Here is a 17114-nt window from a genome sequence, read left to right as displayed (position 1 = left end):
TGCCTCAAGGAGCCTGGCCCTCGACGATAAGCATCGGCTCAAGCTTGACCCTCGCTCTTGACTCTTGACGTTAGCTTTTCTCGTTGCGTCGCCAGATCCAAGGATTCCCGACCATTAAAACCGTCTCCGCCCCGCACTCCCTGTACCTGTTTACCTCCAGTAGATCCAGCTCCAGCTCCAGCTCCAGCTCCTGTACAACTACTTCCCTCTTCCTCGGACTCGCCTGATCTCCAATTCTCATCACACCGCTCCGACTGCTGCACTTCCCGCCAACGCACCACTTCCCTCTCTCGGCGGGCCATCATGTCCTACGCCTGGGTCGGCGCGCCAGCCGTTTTCAATGGCACTGATCCCTTGGGCGGCGATTCAAGTGAGTACAATTCTCCTTGTTCGGCACTGCTGGCCTGGATGCTCTCTCCATCACGTGAAAATTACGCGTCGACGCGGGACACGACATGACACGGGAACACCAACTGACATTCTCAAGAATCCGAAAACTTGAACCAATGGTTCCAATCGGGTGACCAGGCCTTCATCATCGTGGCTGCGGCCATGGTGTTGATCATGGTGCCTGGTCTCGGTTTCCTCTACTCGGGTCTCGCCCGGAGAAAATCCGCCCTGTCCATGGTTTGGGCCTGTATGGCATCTTGTTCCGTCATCACTTTCCAATGGTACTTCTGGGGATACTCGCTGGCCTTTAGCCAATACGCTACCAATGGCTTCATCGGAGACTTGCAAAAATTCGGTTTGATGAAGACCCTGGCCGAACCGAGTCCTGGCAGCCCCCTGATCCCGGATTTGCTCTATGCCTTTTACCAGGTTTGTCACCTTGTCCAAAACATAATCAATTCTTCTAACCAGAACAGATGCAATTCTGCGCCGTCACTGCTGCTATTGTCGTTGGTGCCGTTGCCGAACGCGGCCGCCTCATCCCCTGCATGGTCTTCATCTTTGCCTGGGCCACCATCGTCTACTGTCCGATCGCATGCTGGGCCTGGAATGTCAACGGCTGGTTCTACAAGTGGGGAGGTCTCGACTACGCTGGCGGTGGTCCCGTCGAAATCGGCTCCGGAATGTCTGCTCTGGCCTACTCGTGGATCCTCGGTCGCCGTCAGGAAAAGATGATGCTCAACTTCCGCCCCCACAACGTTTCCCTCATCACCCTCGGCACCATTCTGCTGTGGTTCGGCTGGTTGGGTTTCAACGGTGGATCTGCTTTCGGTGCCAACCTGCGCGCCGTCATGGCTTGCTGGAACTCGAACCTGACTGCCATGTTCGCTGCCATCACCTGGGTTCTTCTCGACTGGAGACTTGCTCGCAAGTGGTCCATGGTTGGCTGGTGCTCCGGAACCATTTCTGGTCTCGTCGCTGCCACCCCTGCGTCTGGTTTCATTCCTCCCTGGGCTAGCGTTGTTCTTGGTATTGTGACGGGTGTCATTTGCAACTTTTCGACCAAGAGTAAGTTTCTTCCACTTCACCACACGTCTGCATTCTAACGAAAACAGTCAAATTCTGGATCCGCATCGACGACGCTATGGATGTTTTCGCTGAGCACGGCATCGCTGGTATGGTCGGCCTTTTCTTCAACGGCATTTTCGGAGCGTCCTACATTATCGGCCTCGATGGCGTCAACACTGGTCTCTACCCCGGCGGCTGGATCGAGCACGAATGGATCCAGCTCCCCAAGCAAATCGCATACATTGCCGCGACCGCCGGATGGGCTTTCTTCATGTCCGCTCTTCTCGCCTTCGTCATCGACAAGATCCCCGGCCTGCACCTGCGCGCATCAGAGGAAGCCGAACTCCTCGGCATGGACGACGACCAGCTGGGCGAGTTTGCCTACGACTACGTCGAGGTCCGCCGCGACTACCTGGCGTGGACACCGGCCAAGCAGGAGCCCATCTCCCACGACCACCAGATCCCGCAGGGTGACCGTCACGGCATCGCACAGCACAGCCAGATGCTCGAGGGCAAAGACCCCAGCGAGAGCAGCTCCTCGGCTGGCCACGATCACACCATGATTGGCGGCGACCGCCACGCCATTGCATTGGACGAAAAGGCCGCCGACACCGTGCACCCGCACCACCACCCGGCACCGCCGTCGTCGGCGCCGCGTGAGGAATAGAGGAATCGCACTCATTGGGTTTGGGTTGGTCGACCAAAAGTCTTGATTTGATGGATCTTTACGAACGCTATTTTTTGTCTTTTTGATTGGTTACTGAGACGTCTGATTTGAGCGCGGTTCTTTGGCGTTGGATACCATACCAGATGTTGGGGCTGTCTTTTGTTTTTCCACTCCCCCAACTGCAACTACCTTCTTGGACATTTTTGTAATCGAATTCGGATTGTTTTGCCTTCTCCCAACGGACTACCTTGACCTTCTACGTCCACACCGCTTGTCCCTCCTTTGCAAGATTGTCGCTTCTCGCTGTCGATGTGTTTTTTGCCCATATGAGAGGATGGCAATGAGCCAGTCGCCGAGCCCTGGTTGCCATTGCCACGCAAATCTTGGCTCGGTATGTCCCTGTCCGCCGTACGCCTCACTTCCGCGGAAGTTCAGGAGATGCCGCGCTGAGGGAAATGCCGTCGCGCTGCACCCCACGAACAGCCAACCGACAAACGAGGCGGACGCGGGAAAAAGCAAGCAAGCATGCAAGCAAGCATGCAAGCAAGCATGCAAGCAAGCAGTCCACCAAAGAAGCTCAACCCGGAAATTTTTTTCAAACCAGCTGCGTGGTTGTCCAAGCACGCCAGCCAGCCAGCCAGCATGCATGAAGCAAAAAAGGCGACAACTTCGTCTCATCGTCATATTCCGAAGAGCCAATGGCGGTTCTTCGTTCGATGTGTAGATAGGAGCATGCGATGGCGAGGCGAGGAGCCTGGTTGAATGGCAACTACTCAATTGCCAGTCTGTCAAAGGCGAACATGTTGGAAACGCATTCTGTATACCGTGGGAGACAAGCCAAAGAGACGCCCCCCACGTCTACGTGTACTTCGCCCGTTTTCGCAGTCCCCCACGCCGCAGACTGACCACCCGCTCTGAGGCGTGGGGAGTGGAGTGACCTTGCAAAAAGTCACTTCAAACAGTCGAAGGAATAGACAGCATACCAATGTGAACCAGCGTCGGCCCATTTCATTCTTGTCCCTCCCCTGTTGACCTATCCCTCCGTTTCCTCTACCCATTTACTATGCAAGCATTGACTGGCATCAACTCTCCTCCTCGGATCACATAAGCTCTATCCACGTTCAACCTCCGAACCGCAAAATCCAGATTGATAGCTTTCTCTCTTCCTCGATGCAATCCACCCACTTCAGCCCTACCTACAGCCACTGACGCAACAGCGCCTCCTGCTACTGCCTCTTATCCTACCCCTGCCCGCCCCGTCTTGCCACATGGGCGTTATCTTCCGACGTGCACATCTTACCCCAACCGTGCGCTTCCCGCTCCTGTGGCAATCATGGCAGTTGCCGCGAGCGCAAATCGGCTGCCGGGTGGTATCAGATAAGGCGAGGCGAGGCGTCCAGGTCAAGAGATAAGGTGGTGCGCGAACGGCCAACGGGAGGATGGAAAGGAGCGGCCCGTCCGCTGAGTGGATATGCGGACGGTGTGGCTGAGGCTGGGATAGTCGTGGCAGCTGGAAGGTGGAGAGTGCGATGATTGACATCATCATAATGCGGAGGCGTGTGTGGAGCTGGAGGTGAGGGCAAGACAGTTGATACTTTGACGAGGCAATGCGATGTTGGAACCAAGGTGTTGCTCAAGAATAACAAATGTTGAAGCTGGAGTCTTACTGCGTTGCCGGCTATGGACTGAAAGAGTGTTCAACAGGGCAGCGGCGGGGAAGGTGTGCCTGTGATTGGTTAAGTTGGTGTCGCAGTTGCCTAAAACGGCAGGTAAGCTAACCGCTTTGGTGCGAGGGGGGATGAAAGACTGATAAAGAAGCGCAGAAGGAAGGACGTGAAATGCGAAGAAAGAAGCCGCGTAGAACTTGCGCGTAGGTTGACTGCGATTATTCTGGATTGTCCTACACAACTGCTTTGACTGCGAACAACGCGCGGTACATCGTCTTCAACAGCTGGCCATTCTCTCAGAATCCCACTCGCCGCACCCAGCCAGATGAGTCTTCGCTTCTCCGATCAGTCACGGCGATAGCTCATGACGCATTCATCAAACCCCTCGATCTCTCGCAAGATGCACCGCATACCCGTCGACATGTCCATAAAGTTGCTCGAGACAGCAGAAAGCACCAGGTCCTTCAGCCGCGTGTCGTTTTTCTCCGTCGTCTTGAGAATCAGCTGGACGACTTCCATGACACCATGTTGTGTAATAGGCCAAAGATGAGAGTTGGACCCGCTTCCCATATTCATAGCGGCGGCCATGAAAAAGACCAGGTTTTGCTGGAACGTTTCGAGGATGGAGTCCAAAAGTCCCTTGTCGAGTCCATGTTCGACGGCGACTGCATATGACAAGACGCACACGCGAAAGATGTCCTTGTCGATGTTATGGATGCGCGGGAAGAAGCCCGTGGATGGAACGGCGTTTTCAATGAAGACGCCCGTGTAGCACCAGCGGAGCATTGCCAGCGCGATTCTGGGAGTCTCGTGCCAAGGGACCTGGCGGTCTTCCCTCATGACAACCTGCTAGCTCATTAGCAGACTTCAAGATGATGTGACGGGAATTGACAGACTCCAAAGGGCTTGCGCGGGTTGCAAAATAGCTCCAAATATCCTCGTTTGGTTCGGAGAATCTCCCTGTGGACGTTAAACAGGCGTCGCTCGCATCGAAAGGCAAAGTCAGATTCACGTGTGTCGCTGAATCCGCTCTTTGGGAAATCCTCGCGATTTTCGATGCCCGGCCACATTGGTAGACCCATTTTCGCTGTGCTGGAAAAGTCCAAGACTCGCGAAAAGAGAGTAGATTTGGATTGTCCGGCTCTCGGAAAGTCGCACTGGGGCTTTTGAAGAGTGTGGACGAACATTGAAAAGTCGAGAATATATATCAACGCTTGCTCAACAATTCTTGTTGACATCACGGAACCAAGAACTGTCCCCCAACAACACGTCGATGACTCCGAGGCACTGCAGAGCAAATGTCATCTCTTCTACCATTTCGTAGCTGTTTCCCTCATCACTCTGTCGACACGCTATTCGCATGGCTTCGCCGAGGAGCAGCTTAAAATTTGTGGCCCGATTCCACTTCGAACGGACGGCTCCGGGCTTCGTGAAGATCAAGGATCGCAGACATTGGTCCAAGAGATGGCTTGATTGCGTGAGGCTGAGTAGGAATCCAATTCCGTGGCTGTCTCGTTTGCATGCAGATGACTTCTCTCACAATCTTCGACACGCAAACGGGGCGTGTCTATTCTTAAGGGATAGAACTTGCAGTTGGTGGAAAGGACTTGGTTCAATGGCTAACTCCCTTTGCTGAAGCCACACTCCATCATTTGTAGAAGAGAGTGTCCCATTTGCGACCGTAATGACGTTGTTTCTAAGAGACTGTATTTAATGCAAAAGTTGGCAAGGAAAGAATACCCCAACTCCGGACAGTCTGCGTGAAATAAACCCAAATGATACAGAAAAGAGCGTCTCCAAGGTGTCCAAGGAGTGATCAACGACCGCAACGAGGAGAAGATTCAGCAAATCGTACTCGGGGTCAGGAGGACTGTACTGTCCTCGTCGGTGGTTTCATCCTCCTCGCTATCAAAAGCTGCTGATGTATCGACGTATTTGAACCATCGTTCAAGAGCAAAACTCTCTCCGCAATCAAAACACTTCAAAAGCCCAAGCTCCTCCAAATCGTCTCTCTTTGGTCTTTGTTCGGCCTGGCAGCTAAGATTGGGACAGTCCGTGTCTAGGGTTGCGATAGCCCCGTTGAATCGAGCAAGATGTTTCCAAAAATTCCCCCTGATCTTATCAACCTCCCTGATGAAGTCTCTCTGGAGAGAAAGTTCACTCATGTTCGGGTAAAGTTTGCAGAATATCAAAGTCCGGAAGTGTCCATCTTGGTAGCGATCTGTTTCGAAAACCAGGCGAGTGATTCGCCCAGCACCTGCGGACGTGAGATGGTCGTGCCCTTGTCTGGACATTGGATCTTTCACAATGAATGCGGAAGTGGTAATGCATCGGAAACTTTCAATAGTTGCATCGCCAAGGCCTTGAATCTCGAATTTGCGTGCTGCAGCATAGAGTGCGACACAGAAGTACAGTCGCTTCTCGATTTCTGTCCAGTCCTCACCCGCCACGGTGGGATGCGGGTCGTCATCGAAATCAGCAGTGTAGCAGTAGGTCAGGACTGCCTTGACAACCAGTGGCTCATAGTCGCAAAGGCTCACTGTGTCGACTCTGGCCTGCTATTTTGACGTTAGGAAGTCGTCAGAACTACACAAAATGACGAAAATACCTGAATACTGTCGGTACATAGCAACCTTGGCTCGCAAATCTTACTGAAAAAGGCTGATTTGGCGCTCAATATGACTTTGTGAGCGTGGAAAGCTTGGCCCCGACAGTGAATGGCAAGGTCGGTGTGTCGCTTGATCTGGAAATCGCTCTGAGGAAACTCTTCGAGACCAAATGCAATCGACATGGCTTGTTTTGAGAAAGAAAGCAAGACGGTCTTGCCCAAAGATATACCAAACATTACGCCGCAAAGTCTAAATGACGAGAAAAATCCAGGCTGTTCGATTGAATCACGTAGACTTTCTTATCAAACATCAAACTTCCACCCGTCCCTATACTAATCGAGAGACAGCCTTCCTTCTTGCCGGGCGCCAGGCATCATCCATGAGCAAGAATGTTGTCAAACGAATTGTTGGCTCCGCTAGAGAGTGATAGCCACGTCGCTGCAGCTAATCATTATCTGGAATTGTGCTCTTGGCCTTCTAGCTATGCTTTCTAGTACAATCTTTCTCGGAGTTATCAAGCACAGAAGAACAAAAGAAAGGCTGCGAACGTTGGTTCCATGATGACTGAAGACTTGTATTTCCAACATCATTTTGACAAGTCTGAGTACTCTGTGGTAGGAGTCAAAACCACAGTGCTTTCATCGTCGCTTGACACGTCCGCCTCAATGTCAAAACTCGCGTTGCCCCGCGGAAACCATTGATCAACATCGGACAGAAGTTTACAGTGATTGCACTGTCGCCGTCCTGTCGCGCGCTGATACGGTTCCATCTCCAGATGACCCTTTGCGCTTTTTTGGCATATAGGGCAAAGGAGTTCTTTTGCCATGGCGTCGGCTCGAAACTGTGTCAAATATCTCCAGAAATTCTTGATCAAGTCGACTTCTTGAGTAAATGCAGGGTCCTGCATCAAAGTATCAATGTTCTTGGATATCAGGTTGAGGATCAAGTTTCTCAAGCGCCGATCGATGCGATGACTTTTCCCGAAAGCTTTACGTGCAACCTTTGCGGCACCCAAGGGCGTCATATGGTCTTGGGACCATGAGCTGCCCTTCATTGCGAAAGCTTCTTGAGAACCTCGAACCCATCCCAAGATGTCCTGTTTGAGTGCTTCAATTTCATACTGGTGCGCCATCTCATAGAGCTGTATGTAAAGTTGGAGCTTTTTCTCGGTCTTCGTCCAGCCCTTCTCCGCGTCTGGAGGCGACGCACTGTGGTCGAAATCGCCCGTGTAGCAGTATTCAAGCATCGATTTTACCAATGTCGGATGATGCTTGTCGAGGTTGACCATGTCAAGCCGGGCCTGCTGTCATAGAGTCAGACTTGGACTCCTCTTGGCAAATTTGGAGTCACTCTTGTTGGTATTCGCGCAGAAAGATTGTGACGCACACTGAAGAAGGAGTTTGGATCGCAGTACTTGTTGAAGAACCCCGACTTCATGCTCAATATGAGCTTATGAACATGGTATCGCTTGTCTTGACACTGAATCGAGAAGTCCGTGTGTCGTTTGATGAGGAAGTCGCTTTTGGGAAAACGGTCGAGCTGGAGCAGCTCAGGCTGGACCTCTTGGCTTTTCCACGGCATCTTTGCAGTTCGAAAAGCTGTGTGTAAAGGATGGTGGCTTCAACGTGAAGAATACGTTCGAATGGCGAAAGAGACGAGAGAAGACCATTGATAGAGATGACGCGGTGAGAGTGAGAGATACGTCGAGCCGCGAAGTCTAAACGGTGATGCAAACCCAAACGCGCTTGAATCAGGGCGATAGTTTCTCAAGCACCAGGGCGCAGCCTAACCCGTGGAATCTGTTTCATGATAATTATTATTTTGCAGTCGCTTTTTCGATAAGCCAATTCATGTTGGTTCTAAGGTTCTGTCGCTGCCGACCCCCTGTTGCGGTTCGCTTCGGACCGGTTCTCGTGGCTTCGGCAGCCTCCTTCCCGTTTCGGCAATTGCGTGGTGGTACTTGCCTTTTCGATTCGTTGCGGCCAAGCGCCTCAACATATCGGTACGTCACTCTTCATGGCTTCAAAAGCTGCGAAAAGCAAGCCATACATACGCACTGAGGAAGACTCAAAAGAAAATTGCTCTGCTCAACAAGAACCTCCCAATAATCAAAGCAACCTCTCACTCACTCGTCCGGAGACACAGATCTTCCTTCCTCACATCGAGGCGGCCATACAACGCATCGTCAAATTTCTTGTTCCACTCCTCAACTAGATGTTTCTCTTTGCACCTCGGGCATGGAAAAGGTTTTTCACACCGCAATTTCTCCATCATATCAGTCACACATTCCCATTTACAGTTAGGACAACGACGCGGCCGCGCACCAGCATCTTCACGAACAAACCGGTCAAGCTCCGCTTCAAAGCCGTCGATTCCCTCGACTTTTTCCCGAAAGCTTTGCCACCGCATCAGACCAACGGATTGTTTGAAAGTCCTGCCAAGCACCAATTTCCGCAGGCGCCGGTCGTGGGGAGAAGTCACCTCAAAGACGTGTTTTATTATCCGTCCTCTCGTCGCCATCAATTGGTCAATGTCTTGGTATCGTCGGCGGATCAGGTCGCTCCGGTCTAGACGACGAAAAATGCTCCGTTCGAGCTTCTCAAACAGTAGTGCCATCGACTCTTTCATCTCCGGGAGCAGGTATTTGTCTGCAATGGCGTAGCCGATGACCGTGCGTCGAAGTCGCTCTTCTATCATCATGAGACACGGGTTTCCGGGCCGCTTCTTGGGGGATTTGAGGGTTCCCAGGCTTCCGTGGCCATAGCAGTGGCTGAGCATCAGCCATACAGCGATGGGATCTTCGTCGTCGAAGTTGAAATGGAACGTTCTCTACGCAAAGATGGCTCAGCTTCTACTTCAAGATCTTGCAGAGACCGTAAGTAAGTCAAGTCTGACGAACTCTGAACGGTGAATCCGGGTCGCAGGCTTTGTTGAAAAACGCCGACTTGGAGCACAGGAGGATGCTGTGGACGTGAAAAGTCCTCTCTCGACTGCGGATCGTGATATCTGTGCCTCTGTTGGTGATTTGGAGGTCTCTCTTTGCAAATTCCTCTAGTGGAAAGGTTCCTCCAACTGCACTGGAAGACGGAGGAACGTGAGGATATTCAGGCTTCAGATCAGTCCACAGTTGAGATTCTGCTGGCGTTTCTCGCGGCATGCCGGTCGGCCATTGGCCTATGAGGCCAGCTCGAGCCCACATTGAGATGCAGTTCTTGTAGATGGAAACACGCCGTTAGAACAGAGCAAGTTGGATGGATTCCATTTGAAGCTCCACTTGTGGGAAATGCAGCTAAACCTTGTAAGTCAACCGAACCTATAAAAAGAGCCCATACCAGGGGATCCTTGTTCCAGCCAACCCTGTAACCGTCCAGGACGAACGTCCTTTTTCACATGCCATTTGCTCGAAAACCGAGCACTTCAGAACAATCGATGAGGGGACCAAAATTGGCCAATGATCGATGAAGCGTGATGAGGAGTCATCAATCGACCTGCTTTCTTTTCTTCGAGGGTCCCTCTAAAATGCTTTCATCCTCAGTGTCGGCGTCAGGAGCCATCACAGGCTCCATTTCCCCATTACGCTTGTTCCAAGCGTTGAGGTCGTGCCAAGTGTTGCATGCTCCGCAGCAGACAAGCTTCCGATAGTTTGACCTCCTGTCCTGGAACTGCTTTTCACCACAACAAGGGCAGTATCGACCTCTGAATCCAGCGTCAGCGTTAAAGTCCGAAAGAAACTCCCAGAACCCGTCGATCTTGTGGATTTGCTCATTGAAGCGGCGGCTGCGACGCAGGGTAACAATCCGAGTAGAAATTTCGCTGAGGATGGCCTTCCGAAAGTTGACTTCTGTCTCAAGCGTGGTCTCAAAAATCTCACGCGCAATCTTGCCCAAGCAAGCTGGCGAAATTTCCTGCGTATCATTCAGCATGCAGTTGAGCTCCTCCAATAAACGGTCGAAAGTAGCTTCCTCGAGTCCGACAACTTGATACTGGTCGGCCATCGCGTGAAGCAGTACATCGAACATGAGCACCTCCTCTGGCTTGGAGCCCTCGTCTCCAGTGTAATCCAGGAAACCTTCGCCCCTGTAGCAGTATTCTAACATGGCCTGCACGATTTTCGGCTGATCATTGTCGAGCTGGATTTCTCCCGTCCGAGCTTCCTGTTGACAGCATTAGTGACAGACTCACAATTTAATCTGCATCGAGGCTAAACGTACGACCCACGGCGAGTCCGGATCACATGCTTTGTTGAAGAATCCGGAGTGTTGAGCTAGTACAACCTTGTGGACGTGGAACTTTCTTCCTTGGCAGTGGATGACGAGATCTGTAAATTTGGTGTCCGTAAAACCACTTTGGGGGAAGTCTTTCATGTTCAAGACTGCGGATGAAGTGGATGAAGAGTTCCCTTTGAAGAGGTCCATTGTGAGCGGCGAGTAGTGCGGTATGCAGCGCTGAGAGCCCACTGTCGATGAGAGAAGAGCGTTGGCAAGAGGTGCGGCCTGTGGACGAGATGACGAACAGTGGAGATTGTGCTGGCTCGCAGACGAGGAGCTATCAGAGGAGTGTTGGAGTGACGGTGAGCGATTTGAGGAATCGACGCGTGACGAGGGTAGAAAACGCGGTGAGCGATGGTAGACGAAGACTACGATGAGGGGAGAGGCGATGTTTTCGATTGGCGAGGAGACGTAGAAAACGTGTGATGAGCAGTGTGGAGCGCGGTGTCAATCGCCGAAAGTCGAGAAGAGAAGGGGCGACGAGCAGTGGCCGTCGGGCGGCTAAAGGGACGAGACAAGAGCTCGCGACGCCTTGATGGCGCAAACTCTGTTCGAGGGTCGTTTGTGCTCAGGTTTCGTTGCCTGCAATTCCGAGAGATGACAGCAGGTAGGCGAAGAGCAGGTGAGGCGCCGAGTAACGGAGATGGTTAAAAAGACATGAGACTGGCGACGGGGACTGATGGCGCAAACTTTGGTGGAAAACCGGGTCTGCTCAGGCTGCGTGATCTGTAGTCCAAGATATAAGAGGCAAGTTAGCAAAGAGGTTGAGCGAGAGGTGAAGGACGAGAAGTAAACAATGTCGGAACCCCTCGCCTAACAACAAGCCTCGGCGTCGAAGTGAGATAGAGCCTTCTAGAACCCATCAATCTCGCCGATCGACTTGTTGAAGTGGCAGTTGCAATGTAGTGCAATTATGTGAAGAGAGTCTTGCTAAGGTGGCAATTCAAAAGTTGGTTCCTGTAACATGTGCAATAAGCATGCAGCAGAGCACCTCTAAAAACATACACGTCTTTGAAGCAAAGCGAATTTAATTGTAACCCACGTGAAGCTCCTATCACCAAGGCACGAGTTATGTACACCTTGCATTCCATGCGAAGCCATGAAGAAGCCCACATCAGAGGTCCCTCGCTCCAGCCAGCCATGTGTCTGCTATACGAATTCCCCTTTTTCATGAGCCCAGAATTTCAATACCGTACTTTTGAAGCGCCAATTCTGAGTACGCTGCAATAATCCCAAGCCCTCTGACGCCAATATACTTGCATCAAAATGATTCTGGCATCTCCACCCTCCAATTCCAGACCGAAACGTCGATCTAGTTGGCTGACCCAGGACAAGAGTCGATTAAACCGTGCGAGGAGCCGTCAATCGTCTTTGCCTCTCTTCGTCTCCGAAGCCTCTGTAGCGCTTCCATCCTCTGTATCAGTGGCCGAAGCCATGTCAATGTCAAGCTCCGAGATCTTTCTGTTCCAAGCATCTAGGCTGTGAGAGTCGCCACACCTGTCGCAACAGTCAAGCTCCAGGTAACAATCTCTCAGTTGCCCACCTCAGCATTGAATTCCCCTAGAGCCTCCCAGAAGCGGTCGACCTGGCTGATCTCGCGGCTGATACCCTCATTCCACTCTCGAGCTCGTGGCGCTCGTTGTAGTGACAGCATCGTGTGCTAGCGGGATAGAAGGATCTCAGATCCTCCTCTTGAAGCTCGTAGCACGAAGGGCATCGGCGCTCTCGGTAGCCAACGTCGACGTTGATCTGGCTGAGACTCTTCCAATATCCATCAATTTGGTCGACCTCGGCGGTGAAGCGACTGCTCCATTGAAGTAAATCGATTTCAAGAGAGACACGGCAGAGGAAGTACACCCTAAACTTGTCATCTTCGCGCGTCGTCTCAAAGACATCGCGAATGATCCTCCCAACGCCCGCTGGCGTGATGTTCTTGCCTGCGTTCTCGAGATCGTACCGGCCGTTCAATGCGTTTTATGGATCGATCATCTCCTCGAAACGCTCAGAGACTTTCTCCTGGAGACCGACGACTTGGTGATTGCCGAAGAGACGCGGCAGAGGAAGCATATAGTATACGGAACTCAACCCAAGTAGTTGTCACTTTTCTACAAGAAAATCGCAAGTGCGAATAATGGCTCCAGGAATTATCTGTCAGAAGTCATGGCCCGGCGGCCAATCGAAGATTGAAGTACTGGAAGAAGTAGTATCCTCGCCCTCTTGAAACCTCCAGACGAACTCCGTTTTCCTATCAACAGGCAACGCAAACGCCCACACCATACCAATCCGAAATGGTCCCTGCCAACTGTTCATCGACCTTGGCTACGCCCCCAAAATCCCAAAGCCCTTGGCGCCCGTTTTGCTGTAAAATGACTGTCACTGGTGACCGACCTTGGACATTAGTCAACGAAGCAGGACGTGGAGTTTTCAATCGTCTCTCTTCCTCTTCTTTGTAGAGCTCTCCGCAGCGTCTCCCTCCTCTGTGTCGGTGTCCGGAGCGATTTCGTATTCAGATTTGGGACCCTCGTAATTCCATCTCGACAGGTAGTGGGACTCGCCGCAATCCGCGCACTCACGATTGTCGCAGACGCTCGAGAACGTCTTCCTGAAGTCTTGCTGACACATGACCTTGCAAGAGGGACATGCGCGCGCTCGATAGCCAGCTTCAACATTGACCTCGACGAGCTGCTGCCAAAAGCCGTCAATCTCGTTGACCTCTGTGACGAAGCGGCTGCTTTGCAGCAACGTGTCGATTCTCAAGGAGACTTGGGCGAGGAAATGCTTTCGCAAAGAGTCTTTCTCGGTTGTCGTGTCGAAGATGTCGCGTGCAATCCTTCCAATTCCTGCGGGCGAAATTGGCTTGGTGGTGTCGCCGTCGTAGTGGGCGTCGAGAACGTCGCATTCGATCAGCCATTGGAAACGCTCAAGGGCCTTCGCCTTGAGGTCGACGACTTGGTACTTGTCGGCTATGGCGTGTAAAAGGACGTGGAATCGCAGTTCGCCCTCTGCACACAGCTCGCCAATGCATCCGGTCTCGGTTGCAAACCAAGCGCTTTCATCACCAACGTAGCAGTAATCGAGCATGGCCTGGACTGTCTCGGGAAGGTCGTCTTCAAGGTTGATCACTCCTGTTTGTGCTTCCTGTAAACATAGACTTAGCTGTGGAATCACATTCGCTTTTGAAAGGCCGGACGTACAATCCAGGGAGACTCGGGGTCGCATGCTTTGCTGAAGAAACCCGAATACGCCGCCATGATGACCTTGTGAACATGAAACTCCTTGTCATGGCAGCAAATGATGAGATCGGTGAACTTCTTGTTGGTGTAGTTGGCCCTGGTGTAGTTGCAAAGTTCCATCGCATCACAGTCCGCCATTTTGAGCAGCGGGCAGGAAGTGACCAGGAGCGAGGAAATGAGCGAGAGCGCGGTATGAGTGTGGTAGGAGAGCAGGTGACAAGCAATGTTTGAGAAGGAAGGTCGACGAAGAGGCCAAAAGAGAGTCGAAGGACGACGAGCAAAGCAGCATGGTAGACATGCCAACCAGGCCTCGCTTATATTTCCCGATTGGGATGCGTGGCTACCGTGTCGTAGGAGCAGAAAGGGAACGTGCCCGCGAGTTGTAGTAGAAAAAAGTGACTGCAGAAACAATGAAATTAACACCAACCTCCAAGTGCGTGAGGATAGGGAGCACTCAAGCACCATACACATGGCCCTCTGTGAGAATTCTAGGGAGCATTCACACACCTCACACGAACTTATCTTATCAACACCCTCTTTTGGTATATACCACGCCCTCTTGTATGAAAGAACACTTGCCTACCTGCCATCACCCCTGGAGGAATATGGGCAAATTTATATGGCACTTGTACAAAGAGCACGTTTCCACGCCCCCACAATCAGAAAGCAGCAAAACAACTTGACATCATGTCTCATGAATTAACAATCGTCCTACATAAAAGAGGCGTCCATCGAAAGTAGAGTGAGTGACGACAACAAACACCACCACCACCACCACCACCACCACCACCACCACCACTACATCCAACCTTCCATTCCTCCCACACAACAACCTCACTCTCTCCTCCCTACCCCATAGCCGCCCCCAACACCTCCTCCGCCCAACCCCTCTCCCCATGACCCACCTCGACATTGATGCTGCTAACGCCCAAACTCCTGCGCGCCCTGCCGCGCTCAAAGAAGTCTTCGCCGCCCAACGCAACGCCGACTTCCAACCCCATTCCCATCCCCTTGGCGGCGACAGGCTCGTCGTGGTCGAAGCGGCGCCACTCGCTCCACTCGCCCGACTCGGCCCACTCCCTGCAGTCGGCCCACACGCCGTCGACGTCGACATCCACGTCTCGCGCATCGACGTACTCCACCTCACCGCCCTCTACCGCGCGCTCGTTTTTATCGCCATCATCATCGCCCTCAGGCCCCAAGAACAAATCCGCCTCCTTGCCGTCCCAAAAGATGGTGCCTTCCAGGTAGCGCTTGACGCCCCACTCAAAGGCCTGCTTGAGGCACGCGTCGCTGTGGCGGTCGCGCAGCTCGCGCAGGCTGGCGCGGCGCGGGCTGAACTTGCGGCGGAGGCGGCGGCCGCGCCCGTTGCGCTGCGAGGACGAGGAGCTGCTGGAGCGCGAGGATGGCGACGAGTGCGACGAGGGCGAGCCCGAGGCGGAGGGCGAGAAGGAGTATGCTGCGGCCGATGTGAGGCTGCTGGGCGAGGCTGAGGTCGACGCTGAGCCCGAGGCGGCATAGGCGTAGGGCGAGGGCGAGGGCGAGGGCGACGAGGAGGACGCGGAGAGGGCGCGGGGGCGGCTGCGGCTGCGGTCGAGGCGGTCGTTGAGGCCGTGATCACCCTGTCGCGCAACGGCGAGCGTCGAGGGGTCGGTACGGTGGACAGGCGGCACGGGGGGTGCGTCAGGGGGGCAGTAAAGCGCCGGCGTCGACGACGAAGCGGCCGCCGCGATGCTGATGTTGCCGAGCGGCGACGAGACGGAGCGGCCGTTGCCATGCCCGCTCGACCCGTTGGACACGAGCGTCGTCCCCGAGCTGATGCTGCGCATGGTGCCGCCGCCGGCGGACAGGAGAGCGCCCGGCGGCATGGTGCTGCGCTTCAAACAAGGCGGGTTGCTGTGCAGCGCGGTCGAGGGGTCTGGCGCAACCGCCGTGCGAATCATGGACGAGTTGGCCGTCGGTTTGGACCCCTTTGCCACCAGACTGGCAGACGGGGCCGGAAACGTCGTTTTGGGCGCCGCGACGGTGCTGGCATGGGCGGCGACGACGTCGGAAACGGGGCGATAGCGGGCGCGCGACGACACGGGGGGCGGGCCAAGCGTTGGTGGGTTGCGTCGCTGGTTGCCCTTGAGAGGCGACGATGTCGTCGGGCTGTGTGGTTCGCGGCTCATGAACTGTGTTGTTGGCGTCGTTGGGCGAACACCCCCTCCGCCCCCTGGATTCCCCTCATCCCCCTGGCCACCCCCTAGCCCCTCGGGCATCGTCACGCTTCGCCCATGCCGCAACGGGCTCTCTTGCCTGACTTTGAAGCGGCTGCCAAATTCGCTGCGGACAGGTGTTCCGGGGCTCGGTAGGGGGCTTGGGCACTTCAACGCTGCTGCCCTCGGCCCACCGATTCTGTCGAGTGCGGCGTCGATTTCGAGGATAATGTCACTGATGCCGTCTTTTTCAGCGCGCTTTCGGGCAGCTCGCTCTTTTGCGCCACCCGTGCCCCGCGGGACGTCATTGACGACAGGGGGAGCTCGAAAAGAAGTCTGAGCCGCGAGGGGAGGCTCCGGGTACGGCGAGGTGGGGCCCATGGTCTCCGGGCTGCGTGGTTGGTGCACGGAGTTGTAGCAGGTTTTCCGGCGAGGAGGCGGAGAAGAATCCGCACCAGTCACCCAATAAGACGGAACGGCGGGACGATCATGCTCAGTGGGACTGGTGGTGGTCGACGACGTCGAAGAGAAACCCGCAGAAGACGGCCAACGCGAGTGGGACGGACTGGGCACGTTAGGCGTAGACGCTGCGCTCGAGTTGTGCCTCGCGTGGAACTTTATAGTCTCGTCTTCGTCGGCGGTCCATGAGAAGGGGCGTGGGAGCAGCCGCGGGCCTGGCGGCGACCAGCGTGTGGGCAACGCCCAGTCAAAGTCAAAGTCTGGCAGCGGTTTGGGCAGGCGGCGCAGCGAGTCGTGTGGGCCAGGGATGGGGAAGTGCGGAGGTGGACTGGGCGAGCGGATGGGCAGAGGCGGCATCTGCATGGGCGGGAAGAGGGCAGCGGGTGGGGCTGCCATTTTTAGAAAATAGACTTTTGTGTCTTTCGATGTTTCGTTTCTGCCTGGTCGTAAGAGGCTCGTGGGAAAGGAGGACGGTCGATTGCGAGGTGGTCGAATGGATGCGTGTCGTGGTGGTGGAGGAGGAGGTTGAGAAGCAGCCACGGTTGGCTGACCTGA

The 17114-nt window shown here is 54.0% G+C and overlaps 8 protein-coding genes across 8 annotated transcripts; 1 reads left to right on the top strand and 7 right to left on the bottom strand.

Moving 5' to 3' along the window:
• Positions 1–303: 303 nt before the first annotated feature.
• On the top strand, positions 304–2125 carry BKA78DRAFT_299321 (ammonium transporter 2; the record flags this gene model as incomplete). Its single annotated transcript, XM_066887040.1, has 4 exons — positions 304–370; positions 488–819; positions 867–1458; positions 1506–2125. 4 exons carry the CDS (start codon positions 304–306, stop codon positions 2123–2125), a joined length of 1611 nt encoding a protein of 536 aa, XP_066739654.1.
• Positions 2126–4137: 2012 nt separating this feature from the next.
• Positions 4138–4874, bottom strand: BKA78DRAFT_382996 (uncharacterized protein; the record flags this gene model as incomplete). The annotated part of the gene is made up of 2 exons (XM_066893052.1): positions 4138–4638; positions 4689–4874. 2 exons carry the CDS (start codon positions 4872–4874, stop codon positions 4138–4140), a joined length of 687 nt encoding a protein of 228 aa, XP_066739653.1.
• A 1106-nt stretch (positions 4875–5980) lies between these two features.
• Positions 5981–6583, bottom strand: BKA78DRAFT_356470 (uncharacterized protein; the record flags this gene model as incomplete). The annotated part of the gene is made up of 3 exons (XM_066892064.1): positions 5981–6049; positions 6099–6350; positions 6401–6583. The coding sequence occupies 3 exons, from the start codon at positions 6581–6583 to the stop codon at positions 5981–5983; spliced, it is 504 nt and encodes a 167-aa protein (XP_066739652.1).
• Positions 6584–6987: 404 nt separating this feature from the next.
• Positions 6988–7802, bottom strand: BKA78DRAFT_346915 (uncharacterized protein; the record flags this gene model as incomplete). The annotated part of the gene is made up of 1 exon (XM_066890544.1): positions 6988–7802. The coding sequence occupies exon 1, from the start codon at positions 7687–7689 to the stop codon at positions 6988–6990; it is 702 nt and encodes a 233-aa protein (XP_066739651.1). The 5' UTR covers positions 7690–7802.
• Positions 7803–8406: 604 nt separating this feature from the next.
• BKA78DRAFT_324879 (uncharacterized protein) lies at positions 8407–9622 on the bottom strand. Its single transcript, XM_066889322.1, has 2 exons — positions 9301–9622; positions 8407–9230 (listed from the first exon to the last, which is right to left on the bottom strand). The coding sequence occupies exons 1-2, from the start codon at positions 9598–9600 to the stop codon at positions 8523–8525; spliced, it is 1008 nt and encodes a 335-aa protein (XP_066739650.1). The 5' UTR covers positions 9601–9622; the 3' UTR covers positions 8407–8522.
• Positions 9623–9678: 56 nt separating this feature from the next.
• Positions 9679–10816, bottom strand: BKA78DRAFT_346913 (BTB/POZ protein; the record flags this gene model as incomplete). The annotated part of the gene is made up of 2 exons (XM_066890543.1): positions 9679–10555; positions 10613–10816. The coding sequence occupies 2 exons, from the start codon at positions 10814–10816 to the stop codon at positions 9881–9883; spliced, it is 879 nt and encodes a 292-aa protein (XP_066739649.1). The 3' UTR covers positions 9679–9880.
• Positions 10817–13093: 2277 nt separating this feature from the next.
• Positions 13094–14040, bottom strand: BKA78DRAFT_299315 (uncharacterized protein; the record flags this gene model as incomplete). The annotated part of the gene is made up of 2 exons (XM_066887039.1): positions 13094–13807; positions 13864–14040. 2 exons carry the CDS (start codon positions 14038–14040, stop codon positions 13094–13096), a joined length of 891 nt encoding a protein of 296 aa, XP_066739648.1.
• Positions 14041–14750: 710 nt separating this feature from the next.
• Positions 14751–16955, bottom strand: BKA78DRAFT_299314 (uncharacterized protein; the record flags this gene model as incomplete). The annotated part of the gene is made up of 1 exon (XM_066887038.1): positions 14751–16955. The coding sequence occupies one exon, from the start codon at positions 16953–16955 to the stop codon at positions 14751–14753; it is 2205 nt and encodes a 734-aa protein (XP_066739647.1).
• Positions 16956–17114: the final 159 nt, after the last annotated feature.

The sequence above is a fragment of the Phyllosticta capitalensis genome, assembly GCF_038381095.1.
Source record: "Phyllosticta capitalensis strain CBS 128856 chromosome Unknown BKA78scaffold_11, whole genome shotgun sequence".
Classification (NCBI taxonomy): Eukaryota; Fungi; Ascomycota; class Dothideomycetes; order Botryosphaeriales; family Phyllostictaceae; genus Phyllosticta; species Phyllosticta capitalensis.
The sequence above is the reverse complement of the archived record's forward strand: the minus strand, read 5'-3'. Positions and strand labels throughout refer to the sequence as shown.